This window comes from Sinocyclocheilus rhinocerous, unplaced genomic scaffold (genome assembly GCF_001515625.1).
Source record: "Sinocyclocheilus rhinocerous isolate Xijiao unplaced genomic scaffold, SAMN03320098_v1.1 scaffold285, whole genome shotgun sequence".
Taxonomy (NCBI): domain Eukaryota; kingdom Metazoa; phylum Chordata; class Actinopteri; order Cypriniformes; family Cyprinidae; genus Sinocyclocheilus; species Sinocyclocheilus rhinocerous.
Window position 1 is genome coordinate 2,301,209 of NW_015630288.1, and position 12,467 is coordinate 2,313,675.

At 34.7% G+C, this 12,467-nt stretch overlaps 1 protein-coding gene across 2 annotated transcripts in view; it reads left to right on the forward strand.

The window, feature by feature from the left end:
* Positions 1-12,467, forward strand: part of ephb4a (eph receptor B4a) — a 42,947-nt gene that overhangs the window by 15,956 nt on the left and 14,524 nt on the right. For both annotated transcript variants that reach the window (XM_016552272.1, XM_016552273.1), the window contains exons 2-4: positions 5,843-5,913; positions 6,035-6,316; positions 7,541-7,931. In XM_016552272.1, the coding sequence (XP_016407758.1) occupies positions 5,843-5,913; positions 6,035-6,316; positions 7,541-7,931 (744 nt within the window). The remainder of the gene's footprint in view (positions 1-5,842; positions 5,914-6,034; positions 6,317-7,540; positions 7,932-12,467) is intronic.

The following is a 12,467-nucleotide window of genomic DNA, read 5'->3' on the forward strand; positions in this document are numbered from 1 at the left end:
CCAAAAATTATTGCGGTCATGTACATATATTGCGCGATAAGTCAATATATTGATCATTGCGACAGGCCTACTCCTGGGAAGGTTCACCACTGTTCCAAGTTTTCTCCAGTTGTGGTTAATGGCTCTGACTGTGGTTCGCTGGAGTCCCAAAGCCTTAGAAATGGCTTCATAACCCTTTCCAGGCTGATACATGTCAACTATTTTGTTTCTCATCTGTTCTTGAATTTCTTTAGATCGCGGCATGATGTGTTGTTCTTTAAGCATGCTTCACTTTGTCAGACAGGTTCTATTTAAGTGATTTCTTGATTCAACAGGTCTGGCAGTAATCAGGCCTGCGTGTGGCTAGTGAAATTTAACTCAGCTTTCTAAAATAATGTGGTTAATCACAGTTCTTTCATGATTTAAGAGGAGGGGCAAATAATTTTTCACGTAGGGCCAGGTAGGTTTGGACAGCTTTTTTCCCTTAATAAATGAAATTATCATTTAAAAACTGCATTTTGTATTTACTTGCATTATCTTTGCGTAATATTAAAATTGGTTTGATGATCTGAATCTTTTAAGTGTGACAAATATGCAAAAAATAAAAAAAACAGGAAGGGGGCAAAAACCTTTTCACGGCACTGTATATATATATATATATATATACACATATACATAACACAATACAATATATACAAAATATATACAAAACAAAAATAGTACGATTAACTATAAAAACAAAATATAATTCATTATGTATTCTCAACAGTGTTATTTTAATATTATTTCTATACTATTATCATTTTTATTAATATTTTGAATTAAACAGTATTTATATTTACAGTTTTCATTTTAATTATTGTTAAATTTTTTTGAAAAATTTAGCTTTTTGCTTTTTTTAAATATTACTTTTTATGTTTTTAATTTTAGTTAAAAAAAATTGTTTTTTATTTATTTCCAGTTAGAAATTGCTTGAACTAAAAAATCTGAAACTGAAATGAATTAAAAAAAATATATATATATTTAATTTTATTTTAGCTTAAATGAACAGCAATGTTGTATCATATTTCAGTAGTGAGTTATTAATATTAATATTTGTTTTTAATATAGTAATGATAACAGGAAATATTTTTGTATAAATTACACAAATGGGAGTTTGAGGGGAAAGTAATTTTCATGGAAATCTCAATTAAAAAATAAAAAGTATGTAACAAATAATTTTTTTTTTTTTTTTTGAACAGTATTTATATTTACAGTTTTCATTTTAATTATTGTTAAATTTTTTTGAAAAATTTAGCTTTTTGCTTTTTTTAAATATTACTTTTTATGTTTTTAATTTTAGTTAAAAAAAATTCTGTTTTTTATTTATTTCCAGTTAGAAATTGCTTGAACTAAAAAATCAGAAACTGAAATGAATTAAAAAAAATATATATATATTTAATTTTATTTTAGCTTAAATGAACAGCAATGTTGTATCATATTTCAGTAGTGAGTTATTAATATTAATATTTGTTTTTAATATAGTAATGATAACAGGAAATATTTTTGTATAAATTACACAAATGGGAGTTTGAGGGGAAAGTAATTTTCATGGAAATCTCAATTAAAAAATAAAAAGTATGTAACAAATAATTTTTTTTTTTTTTTTTGGGGGGTGAAATATGACCTGGGCACGTTCTCGACAGGTTTCCTGAGATTCACCTGTATGTGTGCATGTGCATTTTAATGTAGATGAGTCTGTAATTTGTTTTCCCTCTGAACTCGGAGCAAAACTCACAGTGGGAAATCACCGTCAGAAATCTGTCCCGTCTCATCCCTCTCTCTCTAGCTCCTTCTTTTTTTGTTCTCATCTCCAAAAGCTCCCGCCCTGTGTCCTCCCTTGCCCAGCACTCTTCCCCTCTCATACCTCTTTCATCCTCCCCTCCGGCCTCCCGGGCGCCGCTCGCTTTGATTCTCTGAGCTGGACGGCGGTTATCAGCCGGCCGCAGCCTCTCCACATCAGAGGCGGGAGAGGGATGGAGGGAAGCGCGGAGAGATAAAGAGTGTGACGGGGACATATGGAGTTATTGAGAAGAGAAATGGAAACGGACGGATGGCTAGAAAGGAATGTGAAATTTGAAAGCAGGAAAAGCAAAAGTGATGGGGAGAATAATGAAGGCGAGAGGGAGAAATGTCTGGAAGATGGATGGCGTTAGGGAGGAGCGTGTTGAGGTGTCACTGAGTGAGAAAGAGCACATGCCAGTGTTCTCCCTGAGGCCCTGCACGCTCAAATACCGAGTTTTGATTTTTATTTTGAATATTGATTCGATTCTGAGGTGAAAACCAACAACATGAAGCTTCCAGTCCCCAAGACAAGTTCCAACCCAGATACATACAGATAGAGGCTCACCGGGTGTGTCGCAGTGGTGTACTACTGTACTACTCATACTAGTCTTGCAGTATGTTTATGCAGTATGCTAATTTTCTGTACACACAAAATACGGATGAAATACTGCATTTGCTGAATATACAGCCAGAGACTACTGTTACTATCATATTATTAAATAATATTAAAGTATTTGTAAAAATTTCAAATATTTCATTTTTATATTTTCTGTTTTCATTTTTTGTAATTTTATTGAGTTTGTCATTTTACTAGTTTTTTATGTTTATGTAGTGTTTGAGTTTTTAGTTATTTTGAGTAGTTTAGTTATTTTAGCACTTCTACTAAACTAGACGAAGATAAGAAATAAAATTATGAAATAAGTTAATTTTTTTGAAATATTTCGTTTTATTAAATTTAAATAATACATTTTTATTAAAGGGGTCATATGATGCAATTTAAATTTTTCCTTTCTCTTTGGAGTGTTACAAGCTCTTGGTGCATAAAGAAGATCTGCAAAGTTGCAAAGACTAAAGTCTCAAATCCAAAGAGATATTCTTTATAAAAGTTAAGAGTCAGCCACACCTACCTAAAACGGCTCGTTCTAACACGCCCCCACATACCTACGTCACGATGTGGGAAGATTTGCAAGATTTGAAGAGAAATGTTCACGCAAAGAAAGAAGGCATAACTTTTATTCTCACTGTAGTATTGTTGCCGATAGAGGAGAAACAATAATGTACAGTATGTGGAAAATAATGTGTTTTTTGAACCTTAAACCGCATAAACACATTTCATTACACCAAATACACAAAATGATGTTCTTTTTAGCAACATCATATGACCCCTTTATTTTTAGCTATTATAGTACTTTGACTAAACTAAAATTAAAAATGTTGTCTTGGCAACTAGAAGAAATGAATTTTTTTTTTTTTTCAGATCATGTTTATTTTATTTCGAACAATGAAAATGCTTTTTATGGTTTTAGTTTTAGTTAACAATAATAAAAAGTGCACATTGTAAACCATCAATTTGACTAATTTTCGAATTTCAGTGTGACAAACTGACAGAAGCTTTTTATTTTATTATTATTATTATTAATAATATATATTATTTGATTGAGCTGCCAAAAGAAAAGACATTTGACATAAAACTGGATTTTGAGTTGGCATAAAATGGAAATTTGTCCTATCTGTTTTTTTAAATGCTTCTTATTGATATATTGAACTAGTCATCCATGCATATATTTGATTTTCTTTATTTTTAACCTCATAATTTTTAATCAAAATGTCAAATGTCAGTGAAATGACAGACTTCTCTCTGGTGACATATGCAGGATTTCTCTAATCACTTAGTCTGCTTAAACCCCGCCTCTTTCTTAAAACCGAATGCAAGCCAATCAGATAGAACTAAGTCCCCGCCCTACTTTTTTTTTAACAAAAAAAGTGTTGTTGCTACTTCAGCTTCTTTGTGACTTCAGAAAATTAACAATATTATTCACAAAATTAAACATTTAACATAGTAATGTCATGTAACGGCAATGTAGCATACTAAAGTTTGAAGTTGTTAACTGTTTTACATGTTAGACGTTCTAAAGTATATACTGCACAGTGTGTAATATCTATTCAAGACATAACCAGTGTTCTCCCTGCGGCCATCTGTGCTTAAACAATGTCTTTTTCTTCATGTCATTGATGCTTTTCTGAGGTATGAACCCGCAGAAACTTCCAGTCCCCAAGACAAGTCTTGACCCAGATACTTGCAGACAGAAACGCATCGATTCCATCTCTGTATGCTAAACTCTAACACTCATGAGAAAAGCACATGCAAAAAAGGGCAATAAAGGTGTTCCTCCTTAGAGACGAGGATAAGAAAGGAGTTTGAACAAATAATGGCAGGAGAGAGAGAGAAATATATTCTGTGGTAGTATTTTTAGATCAAAGGATCTTTGTGATTGGAGCCGGTTTGAACCGTGCGGTGCCTTCGGGTGGTCACATGACCACCGCAGCTCTCATAGCAAGAACCCCAGGGCCAGATATGTGCACGGAAGTCTGGAGGGGGTGACTGAATGAATGCCTGATTAAAACCCATCACCAGCATCAATAAGTAATGACCAACAGCCAGTTCAAGCAAAAATGCAATCAAGAGAGAGAGAGAGAGAGTGGAAATGGATGAAAGGAAGGATGTTCACTGGAAATTAAATGACCATCATTCACCGCTGGGTTGAAACTCTATATAGTGATTTTGTATTGTATATGTGTGCGAGTGTAAAATTAGGCTGTGCCCTGTTCCCATGTTCGTCGGTTTCCCTGTGGGATACTGCAGCTATGCAAGTCGGTATGAGAGGGAAAAACACCCATAGTTTCTAGATTTGTTTTTGCCAAAGCTTCTGCTGGCCATGATTTGATAACCAAACCATCGAACCTCAGGGAACGTCCCTTGCCCTCTGTGTGCTCGGAGGAAAAATGTCATTGCTCAGATGTTGCCGTGTCATACCGTGCTGAAAAAACAGCAGATCTGCATGAATTTCCATGGGTTTTAATGGTCGCTGCTGCTTTTGCTAGTGGACCAGCAAAAACAAATGCTGTGGTGAAGCTGAGGACTGAGGAAATCTTGCTTTTGAAGCCACTCTAGTTAAAAAGCATTATGAGGACTGTATGTAATATTGAATAACACACTACAGTCAAAACTATAATCCTTTATTTTCCATGTGCTTTAGTATGATAGTCAACATATCAAAATAAGTGTACTTCTTTAAAGCAAGATGATTTAAACTGTACTTGTATAGTGCACTCAAAAATGGAAATTCGGTCATTTAATTTTTCTTCTGTTGAACAAAAAAGAAGATATTTTGAAAAAAAGGTTGGTAACCAAACAGTTGATGGTAGCCATTGACACTTCCATAGTATTTTTTTTTTACACTATGGAAGTAAATGGGGACCAACAACTTTTTGGTTACCCACATTCTTCAAAATATCTTCTTTTTTGGGCGAACTATCCTTAAAGTGTGTTAAGAAACTTTAATGAAAGTGTCTCTCTTTAAGTACACTTAAGTGGTCTTTTACTGTATTAATATTATTTATTAATTTATTAATATAGAGTTTTAAAAAATATACTTTTCCTTATATACTTTAAGATTATACTACAAGTGCGCATAAAATACAATTAAAAAATTTAAAATTACAAACATGTATAGGTTTCTTACTTTTTTTTTAACAAAAAAAAAAAAAAAAGTTTTGAAGAATGTTCGTAACCAAACAGTTTGATGGTCCCCATTGACTTCCATTTTATGGGAAAAATAACATGGAATTCAATGGCTACCTGTTTGGTTACCAACATTCTTTAGTGCTCAACAGACGTTTGAAGTACACTACAAGTACACATTAAATACAATTTAGTGCATTCTTTTTCACAACAGGCAAAATGAAAGATTGTGATCTAATTTTTTATTGATTTATTGATTTTTTTAACAAACCGCTCTCTCTAACGTGTGTTTGACAGAGGTCCTGATGAATACAAAGACAGAGACATCAGATCTGAAGTGGACGACATACTCTCGCTCTAAACCTGAGGTGAGACCTGCAGCTTCAGCGTCTGACCCTACATATAGAGCAAAAGCTCAGTGCAGACTGTATATTGTCACAGCTGATCTCCACTAACCAGTCGGTCTTCATGTGTCTCCTCTATGTGCAGTGGGAGGAGGTCAGCGGTCTAGATGAAGAGAACAACAGCGTGAGGACCTATCAGATCTGCCAGGCCGACGGCTCGTCCAGTCACTGGCTGCGCAGTAAGCTCATCGAGCGGCGAGGGGCGTCACAGGTGTACGTGGAGCTGCTCTTCACCATGATCGAATGCTCATCGCGGAGCACGCACCACCGATCCTGCAAAGAGACCTTCAACCTTTACTACTACCAGAGCGACACGGATGACGCGACAGCAACCCACCCAGCGTGGATGGAGAACCCCTATACCAAGGTGCACACATGCAGACAATCATACGCACTCGAATACGCATGGAAAATTGCAGAAATAAGAGATGTTATTAATGTTACTGAAAGGAAAATTGAATAGATTTCGGTTATATCTAATTCACATATCAATTTAGTCTCAAACGTTTCTTCTTATTTTTATTTATTTATTGGAGAAATCCAAAAGACATAAACATAATAATTGTAGACATACCATTGTGAAAAGTACACATTACAGCATACTTTTAAAAATCTAATCTAATTTAATCTAATGTTTTTCAGACACTTAATTGCATGAAATTACATGAAAATGTTTTAAAGAGTTATATTAAATGCAGTTCGCTAAACTTTAGAGTGCTTTTTTGACCCACTTCTTAAGGACTTACGTACATCTTATATAATTTCATAATTACTTCTATTGTCTTTAAAATATGGTTAAAGTGTACTTCTGAATGTACTGACAAGTATTTATCATAAAATAAATAAAATACTTAATTGTAATTTCTACTGAAACTTGTATGTCAAGTATTTAAATTGATTTGTAAGTACACATAATGAAGTTGAAATTTAGTGCATTTATAATATTACCTTTAAATGCAAAATCAATTAACATTATCAAGTCAAAATAAGTGTACTTCTTTAAAGCATGACAAATGTATATATATGATACATATATATTTTAAAACAATTATTTAAAATATGCTTTAAAGAAAAACTTTGATATATTTTGAAAGCTTGCTTGTAGTTATGAAAGTGTATTCCAAGTACACTTAAGTGGCCTTTTATTTCATTAATATAATATATTATCTGAAAGTACTTTTTAAAAAAAATACTTTTTGAAGTACATTACAAGTGCAAATTTAGTACAATTAAGTGCAATTCTATTTAATTTTAGGATACAGTGAAACTAAATCTATAAAATGAAAATGTCGATACCATACCACATCCTTTGGGCTTTGGAAGACTTGGATTGTTTGATTGTTTTTCAATGTTTGAGATCACATTGAGATCTCTGACTTGAGTTAAGCTGAGTACAGTTTGAGATATTATTGAAATCTCTAGAGGTGATACGAGATCAAGAAAAAGTCTAAATTTTCTCTCCATTTAATCTCAATCCTGAAAAACACTGAATATATATGAGGTCAGTTGAGGTGTTCTCATTTAGTCTCATTGCTGTCTCATGGAAAAAAATCCAAATATCCAATCCAATCCATATATCTGTTTCCATTAGGTGGACACGGTGGCCGCAGACTTCCTGCTGCGTAAAGGTGGAGAGAAGAAGTTTAATGTCAAAACGCTGCGTTTGGGCCCTTTGACCAAACGGGGATTCTACTTGGCATTCCAGGCCCAGGGCGCATGCATGGCCCTTCTATCCGTGCGCGTCTTCTTTAAGAAGTGTCCGGCTCTCACGCGCTCACTATCCGTCTTCCCGGAGACAGTTCCACGCTCGCTGGTCCAGGAGGCAGTGGGCCAGTGTGTGGCCAACGCAGCGCAGCCTGGACCCAATCCCAGACCGCCCAAGATGTTCTGTGGAGAAGATGGACAGTGGGTGGACCAGCCCACCACCACCTGCACTTGCCTGCCGGGCTTCGAGGCCAGCCATGGAGAGCTGGAGTGTAGAGGTGAGTGAGAATAGAACAGGCTTCTCTGAAGCTAATTGGAGCTCTCTGTGAAGGCGATGAGCTGGAGCCAAAAATATAGCCAAATTTCAGTTAAATTAAACAACGCTGAAAAATTCTTTGATGTGTCTTACAGTGCTATTTTAATATCACAGAATATAATACACTCATTACATCAGATTCTGATGTGCTTAATATATTGTGCTTCTATAATGTGACATAAATGTTATTCTTTGAAGTACCTTGGAGAAGCTTTTTAAACACAAGTCTAGACAAAAAATCTTTTATGCTAACCAAAGCTGCATTGATGTGATACAGTAAAAACCGTAATATTGTGAAAAATTATCACTATTTAAAATAACTGCTTTCTATGTGAATATTTTTTTAAATATCATTTTAAGTCAAAGCTGAATTTTCAGCATCATTACTCCAGTCTTTAGTGTAACATGATCCTTCAGAAATCATTATAATATGCTGATTTGCTGCTTGAGAAACATTTAATATTATTATTAATGCAGAAAACAGTTGCGCTGCTTAATATTTTGAAACACATTATGGATTTTTCAGGATTTTTGATGAATAGAAAGTTTAAAATAACAGCGTTTGAAATCAAAATCTTATGTAAAAAAAATGATATATATATATATATATATATATCAAAATCAAGCCCTGCACCTCATCGCAATTTGGGGGTATATATATATGTATATACAGTAGTCAACATTTGAAGTGGATCAAAACCTTTCATCGAAGTTGTCCTAAAATCTAAAATCAAAATGCGTTCTTGTCTTAGGACAACTTTGATGAACTTTTTTGATCCACTTCAAATGTTGACTACTGTATATATATGTTATATTATACTATACTATACTATACTACTATATATACTATTTTAAACATCTAAAAAATATTACTAATCCCAAACTTTTGAACGGTAGAGTATATACTATTACCGTCTGATGATTTAAAAAAAAAGTGGAGCATTTTTAGTTTAATGTTGTCTAACTAACAATAAATACTGTTGTTTTACATTTTTAACACAGTCGGATTAAATAACGAAACAAGATATAAAATAAATTCACAGCTTACTTTCAGTTTGTCCCATAGAAAATAGAAGGTCAGGTTGAGCACATTGAATTGTGGTTAGAGTATTAAACACAGTGTGCTCTGGTTCAATGATACACATTTTGACAAATGTAGCTGGTCAGCTGGGTTTTCCATGCATACAAAACAGTTTCTTACTGTGCCCAGTAGAAAGCAAACCATTCAGAACATAAACTTCCATCTTTATACGTACTATCACAAATGTATGAACCTGAGAGACTGTCGAGTACAGAATATTTTGCACACACACACACACACACACACACACACACTCACACACACACACACAAACATGCGCTTTTCTACCTTAAGAGTAAGTCTTGAGGACATTTATACTGACAACGGCTGCAACTTCAACACTGATAAGAGCCCAGAGAGACAGTAAAGGACAGACGGGACTGAATTAGACAAAGACTGTGACACTTGAGAAGGAGGGAAAACATTGACTGAACACAAGGCAGAGTGAGAGAGGTGAGATGAAGGTCTCACAGAAAAGCCGTTCAGACTAGAGGAAAGAGGCAGGAAGTGGAGACGCTCGCAGTGGAGAGATCAGGAGAGAGGATTACGGTGTATTTCATCAGTGTCCTATGGCTGGACACATTTTCATTCGCTATTAAATTACAGTCCTGTGCATCCGGGGTGCATTTACATTTCTGCATATATCAGACACTTTTATCCAAAGCGACTTAAGCTGGTGCACACAGTACACGTCTGTCCACAGTACTGCCATTTCAGCCAAATTGCAAAAGCGTTCTTTTTATCAAAGGGCAAAATCACCAGTCTTTGATCGTTTAATGTGACATGCTCACAGATGACAGATTAATTGCCTTTCTGATAAATGTTAGTCTTCAATGTGTCTGATATTTTGGGTCACAAGACCTCCAGTGTGATTGCATTTGTGACTGCCATCTTTTGAAGAATGAATAAGACCACAGTGACACAGATTAGACAAATGCTAGCTTTAGAAAGTTTGGGATTGGTAAGATTAAAAATATTATTTTTATTTCATTTATTTTTAATGTTGTTGGAAGAGGTCTCTCAAAGGCTGTATTTAAGTGCAGTAAAATAATATTGTAAAATATTATTGCAATTTAAAATACCCATTTTCTATGTGAATATATTTGTAATTTATTCCTGTGATGTAAAGCTGAATTTTCAGCATCATTACTCCAGTCTTCTGTGTCACATGATCCTTCAGAAATCATTCTAATATGCTACTGCTCAAAAAACATTTATTGTTATTATCAATGTTGAAAACCGTTGTGCTGCTATATCCAGATTATTTGATGAGAAAGTTCAAAAGAACATATAAATGTCTGTTATAAACGTGTCCTTACTGAATAAAAGTATTAATTTTGTTATAAAAATTAATCCCACCCCAAGCTTTTGAAATAGATTAAATATATGCTTTTGATTGTGACAGAAAATCAGTTTGTAAAGAAGGCACATTTACATTAATTAATTTACACTGGAAGCCTAGTAGGCAATTATACAGCTCTGGAATAAATATACATAAATTATTTAATTTTCATTGTTTCAAAAGTGGAACTAAAACAAAAACAGGAATAATTGTAATGCAGCTTGGTTTATCTGTTCATCATCTTCATATCGACAATACAACTTCATGCCCATAAAACTAAATTTTAAACCCCCAGGCTCGGATTCCATTTTAAGTTCATGACTACAATCACGTTTTCCTTCATTTTTACAACGCTCAGCGACTCAAAATGATTTTCTGTGGTAATCGACAGCATATGTTGCATGTGTGTAGGTTGACCGGGAAAAGGATTTACCCGGGAAAATTAATTTAAGGACATGACTGATCTACTTTAATTCATGTAATCGCCATCTCTCAGTGGAGTGGGTCAGTCCAAATCCTCCCAGGTTTCAAATATGACTCCAGCTCTTTAATGAAGTTTTTTTTGCAATGGGTGGGGTGTTTGTGTGTGTGTGAGTGTTAAAGGCTGTACTCGTCTGTTAAACACTGCAGCTGTGCTTTCTGTGGGCGTGAACCCCTGGAGTTCACACACACACACACACACACACACACTCAATGACTTTATCAGCATTCATCCACTCAAACACACTACATCTGCTGTTCATCCCTTTCTTTCACACACCCACACACACAAAGGCAGCGCAAAGCCATAATAGTGGCGCCTCCGGGCAGGGATGTGTCCAGTACAAAGGCACTCTAATGACATGACCAATTAGGTATGGGCAGAGAGAAAAAGAGAAAGAAAAAAAGACATTAAAAAAGAGAATCCTGCAGTATTAGGCAGGTGAAAGGCCAAATGGAAAGTGTGTGGTCACGGGGTCACAGGTGAAGGACTGTGAGGCCAGTCAAGAAGTGTGTGTGTGTGTGGGTGGGTGTGGTGAACAGTACTAATGACTCCAATTAACCACATGCAGATTCACACATGTACAATCTCTTCTTGTTAATTGTGAAACTACTGCAGTAGGATCAGTGTTGGTATGGCACAGTATAAAAGTTTGGGAATGGTAAGATTTTTTAACTGTTTTTGAACGAAGACTCTCCTGCTCACCAAGGCTGCATTTATTGGATCAAAAATACAGTGAAAACAGTAATACTGTGAAATATTTTAGCTATTTAAAATAGCTGTTTTCTATTTGAATATTTTTATTTTATACTATAAAATAATATTTTTATTTAGATGGAATTAGTTTTCTAAACAATATTTAATAAAGCTGGATGCTTATCATTTGATGCACAGATTTTGATGGGTTTGGACTCTTTGTAGTTGTTAATTTAAAGGGATTTTCTGTTGTCTAGATCTGGGCGTTATCGACAATCATGTGTTCTCAATGTGAGCCTCATGAAACCCAATTAATTAATTATGCAATTATACAATTATGTGTATAATTAAGGAAAGGAATGAAATAAGATAAGGATCGTACCTGACTCTGAGCGGTTTCAGCGATCGCACACGCTGTATTGATGTAATTTTCTTTTAAAGTCAGTGGGACTGCCAGCAGCGCTCGCAGGACCGCCAACCCAGAAAGGTGACAAAAAAATTTAACAAGCAGTTTAACAAGAAAATTAGCTTTAGTTATAGTATTCAACGAAGGTTTAAAATAAATGAGGAGAAGAGTTGTGAAAACAATAACAGTGCAATCACAGACATTCCTATCTGGACAAGATTAGTTTTCTCTGAGGACCCTCTGGTAATAAAAAAAAAACACAAGTAATTTGTTCAGTAATATTTTCCGGAGGTTGTGCAAGACAAACAGATATGTTCAATTTGGATGGGATTAAAATCAGTGTGTGTCTATGAAACACAAATTTGCCTTGGGCAAAGGTACTCAGAAGTTATATGCACTACCGTTCAGTAAGATTTAAGGTCAGTACGCTTCTTTTTTTTTTATTCAGCAAGGATGCAATAAATTGACAAGAAGTGACAGTAAAGTCATCAA